Source organism: Amblyomma americanum, chromosome 9 (assembly GCF_052857255.1).
Source record: "Amblyomma americanum isolate KBUSLIRL-KWMA chromosome 9, ASM5285725v1, whole genome shotgun sequence".
Classification (NCBI taxonomy): Eukaryota; Metazoa; Arthropoda; class Arachnida; order Ixodida; family Ixodidae; genus Amblyomma; species Amblyomma americanum.
The window spans coordinates 96527325-96532129 of NC_135505.1; the positions used below are offsets into that span (position 1 = coordinate 96527325).

General features: G+C 40.9%; 1 protein-coding gene across 1 annotated transcript; it reads right to left on the minus strand.

Annotated features, from left to right (window-relative positions):
- Window positions 1-248: 248 nt before the first annotated feature.
- LOC144105181 (membrane metallo-endopeptidase-like 1) lies at window positions 249-3907 on the minus strand. The gene is made up of 3 exons (XM_077638336.1): window positions 3802-3907; window positions 3649-3725; window positions 249-494 (listed from the first exon to the last, which is right to left on the minus strand). The coding sequence occupies exons 1-3, from the start codon at window positions 3898-3900 to the stop codon at window positions 389-391; spliced, it is 282 nt and encodes a 93-aa protein (XP_077494462.1). The 5' UTR covers window positions 3901-3907; the 3' UTR covers window positions 249-388.
- Between the last annotated feature and the right edge of the window lie 898 nt (window positions 3908-4805).

Here is a 4805-nt window from a genome sequence, read left to right on the forward strand (position 1 = left end):
GACCATTTATGCACATATCAGAATTACCCCATTAGGCTATTGCGTCATATCCTTAAGCGGCAGCTTAAGTGCCTTCCCCCCTATTTTTTTTCTGTCGTGCCGGTTATAGCTGGGTAATTCAGTAATGGGTATTTACCACCAAGCGAGAGCTTCATATTTTTACCTCACACTGAAGGCCATGAGAACAAAGTGTAGTACAGTGTCAGTCGTGAGTTGACTTGCATAGGTAAAAAAGAAGAGAAAATGACTTCTGGAAACAAAAAGCTAAAGAGGAATTTATTAATACTACTCTTCCTTTATAGTTATTGCCGAAAACTTTTCTATGAACTGTAGTTACTTCTAACAAGCACCACTTGCATCTTTTATTTCTTGCCGCTTGAAATCTCGTTCACCACAAAGAGCACCTTTCATTTTCCTCTTTATACATTGGGGATTTCTTGGAGCAGTTGAATGCTTGTGCAAATCCCTCATCATTTTGCATAGTCACATTAACTCTGTGGGTGAGAAACAAATCCGAGCAAGTGATATTTTTAGAGGTCAGGATTCTTGGGTATCAGACAATAGAGTAAAAACCATGTCCTTGGGACAAGAAATTTTTTTTTGAGAAGACAGTCTTTTTTGCAAGCAAAACGCAAACGCTAACTTCAAAATAACATTTACTCTTCCGTATCATACATAAACACTGACTTAATAATGATGCAAACACAACTGCGCATTGTAAGACCTTAGTGCGACAAAGCAAACGGGACACTGATCCTAGTAAAAGTTGAACGGGGATGTTGGCAATTTCAAGAAAAGGTGAACGATGAGCCGCTAGATGGTAATAAATAGAAATTGGTCACAGCGCTACCAATCTCTGTATTTCAATAGTCGATTGGTACCTCAGGCTCACCTTCGCAAATCTAAACTGGCGAGGAGAGCTTCACATTGAAGGGCCTCACATTTTATTCGGCCACCTATATTTCTTTAAGATGTGTACTCACGTCGCATAGTATATAGGCGCCCTGCGTTTCGCCTCCATCGAACCGCGTCCTCGGTCTCAGCAGACCTGACCAGTCAGCTATTTACCAAACTCCAGCCGTCTACTACGCCTACTGTAAAAATGTCTCAAACGTGGATGAAGGCAGTTATGTTTCGGGTAGTTCTTGTCACTGGTTGCATAACCCAAAATTTTCACTATTTCTTGCTCGCTCGAGCCATAGCGGCCAGTGCTTCTTACGTAAGGCTGGTAACACGATAAGCGTAAGCAACGCAGGATGAGCTACTGACCAATACTTGAGGCCGGGAAGTAGTACTTTTTAAACATTGACGTGAGTGGGAGTAATTTACGGTGTTATCAGATCAAACACGCATAACCTTTAGAGAAATCGTACGCTTTGGGTGCTTTGTTTTTATTTCGTTTGCCACAGAATTGTATCGCTGCCTTTGAATTTGAGCTCAATATATGTGCACTTGACGGATATTTCTCAGTCCGGTCTTTAAATCGCGCCATTCCTATTAAGCCTAGGCTTGCGAATTTTAAGACGATGCCCCGTGGCAAACACTTCCACTTGAATACGGAGAACTGAGCCGATAAGCAAAACTGACCAATAAAGAGGGAAGGCTGAAGGAAATATTGCTTCTGTACGAAGGAAGTAATGTTTATTAAAAACAGGTAAAGCATGCGCAAGGTTTCGAACCTACTCACCATACCTTGATGACCATACCTCCTTCAGACAGAAATATCTACCCGAATGTAATAGAGCGGTATGTTGGGGTAATTTGTACTGGTTCATGACTGTGTAATACGTTACTGCCTTACAGCAAGGACAAGGATTAAACACTTATGGAACAGGACAAGTGCAGTCTACTCGAATGGAGGGAAATGTTATCCTATCCAAGTTTTAATGAAGCGCATGCCAACAGTACATAAAAGATTTGACATCTCCCGACGTGCCTAAATAACTTAACAAGGTGATTTATTTAGTGCCTAAATAAGCAGTTAAGGTTGAAATCTCATCTGTTCACATCATATAGCAGAATTGCTTCCAGGGAGTTAGTAATACTGATTTTGACTCAGTCTTGTCAAAAGAACTCGTTGTATAAACGAAGCAGCCCATTTTTAGGAATCTTCAGCATTCATACTATCTTGATTCATATTGCAGCGAAGAAGCACACACACACAGAGAAGGAACACGCAAAAAACACGGACGAACGCTGCACTCACAACTGGTTTACTGCGAAAAGAATTCAAGCTTAACATGGCTCACGCATCTGCGCACTACAGAAAGAAAACCACAACAAACACGTGCCACGAAATAACATCTTATCGTATTGCCGCGAAAAGGTTGAATTCCGAAGCGTACAAAAAAACGGATGCATCACTAATGCAGCAATCTGCTTTTTCCTTTATGTGAAAGGCCTCCAGGAGTTCACGTGCCGTTTTATACTTGCTTCTGCCAAGGATTCGAACACTATCGAAACGTGGCGAACATGTCACGCATGACTGGCAGTGCCTAACCAAGTGCACATTCTCTTTGTTCTTTAAATTCCTTTGGTGCTCCTTTGGTGTGGAAAAAAGCACACTACGCCCTATGTGCAATGCGCTTCTGAGGTGGTATACGAGCTGCCACTGTCATGTGGAAAAGTGTACATCGGTCAAACGGGGCGATGTATTAACGACCGGCTAGTGGAGCACCAAAGGAATTTAAAGAACAAAGAGAATGTGCACTTGGTTAGGCACTGCCAGTCATGCGTGACATGTTCGCCACGTTTCGATAGTGTTCGAATCCTGTGTAGAAGCAAGTATAAAACGGCACGTGAACTCCTGGAGGCCTTTCACATAAAGGAAAAAGCAGATTGCTGCATTGGTGATGCATCCGTTTTTTTGTATGCTTCGGAATTCAACCTTTTCGCGGCAATACGATAAGATGTTATTTCGTGGCACGTGTTTGTTTTGGTTTTCTTTCTGTAGTGCGCAGATGCGTGAGCCATTCTAAGCTTGAATTCCTTTCGCAGTAAACCTGTTGTGAGTGCAGCGTTCGTCCGTGTTTTTTGCGTGTTCCTTCTCTGTGTGTGTGTGCTTCTTCGCTGCAATATGAATCAAGAATGTTACCAACTTGCCCAAAAACGTGTTTTATTCATACTATCAAACAAACGAGAACAAAGTAGCACTGACGGGACCCATACCAGAGCGGTTGGAAAACCTTTTTCATTCTTCTTAAATAAGACCTTAGAGCTCATTTCAATAGCTGGCTCGAGATTGTGCTACAGACGATTTCGAATATTTCGGCACAATATTTTACCACCTACGTTTATGCTGATGGCTCCTCGTATATGTGAATGCGCGAAATTTGTGTACAAACTTGCCTGAAGGGATAAGGACGCAATGGCTGCATCACCACATTCCGCAAAGTACCAGTTTTCATCCAAACTACATCAGAATATGAAAAGTTTTCAATGTTATTGAAGAGACTTCCTGATTTCAAGACAAAAAAAATTATTTTCTTTTTGACGGCTAATATCGGTGTTCGTCTTTTTACGATACGTGGGAAACATAGATATTTATCATATATTTGGCACAATTCTTAAGGCTACACGGTAATTCCCTCGCATTTTTCATGCCCGCCGGTTAAAATTTATTACACTACAGACTGCAAGTGCACTTACCTGTACACATTCGGACCTTCCATATTCGAGGTCATCAACTCGAGCAGACCCTCCTCATTGAACGAACTGCACAAAGTCTGTGTAAGAAAAGGAATATTGTGCGCTTTTGTTCCTTTCCTTTTTGCATTACAGAATGTAAGCAGAACCGCTCACCATTGCCCTTCCTATATAGAATAGCTGGATGCCCGAAAGTCCTTCGAGACCGTATAGACGAGTGTCAACATTCTCACATTCTTCTTCAAGGACTTTCATGTAAGCCTGGAAAATGTAGAATGTTTTGAACAATGCGAAGGTATGCGACGTGCAACCAACTTCATTTTTACAAACTTTCTAATATATACTTTAAAAATCACACTCTATGCAGAAACAATTCGTTTAATTTGTTGTTTCCTCTTAATATATGTTTATTCTAAGTGTAGTTTATAGGTGAGAGAACATCGGCACTGGGAAAGTTGTGTAGTGTTGTGTAGTTGTGTAGTTGAGTAGGACAGTAGTGCTTGCTAAGTGCACAGCTTTGTTAACTACGTTTTGCCTCTCCTCTAAATACAGCACCGAAAATATTTTAGGTCCATACAGTTTATTGACTTAAAATTGCACTTCCTGCATTATGTTATGAGCAGCTGCTCCGGATTCTGAACATTTAACAACAAAATTCCTGCGGCATTGAAGCGAGCACAGGTGGTAGCATCTCATTCTACAACGCGAAGCAAGTGTTTTCCTCGTGAAAAAGCAGGCGAGTATCAAATACAGTGTGGCATTATCTAGTTTTCTTTGCAATATACAATTAACTGCTTCCTTTTTAGGAGTATGAAAATTTGTTGGTTTTCAAGGCTTTTTAGCCTTGAAAACCAAAAAAGTTCTCTACACCTACATAGGAAGCATTTAAATCTTTATTGCAAAGAAAACTAGATAGCGTAAAGACAGGCAACACGAACGTGGTCGAGCCCTTCATTTAGGCGTTTAGACAACATTTATTCATATATACAGTTTTTCAACACTCCCCGTGTATCCATACCTCTCACGAACTACAATAATGCCAGCGCATTGCTTCAGCTATATACTTCTTCAAACTAGAAGGCAATTCAAAGTGTTTAGCTGTATAAACTGTGTGAAGGTCGTGCAGCAATTGTAATGGCATGATTTATTCTGATATTAGC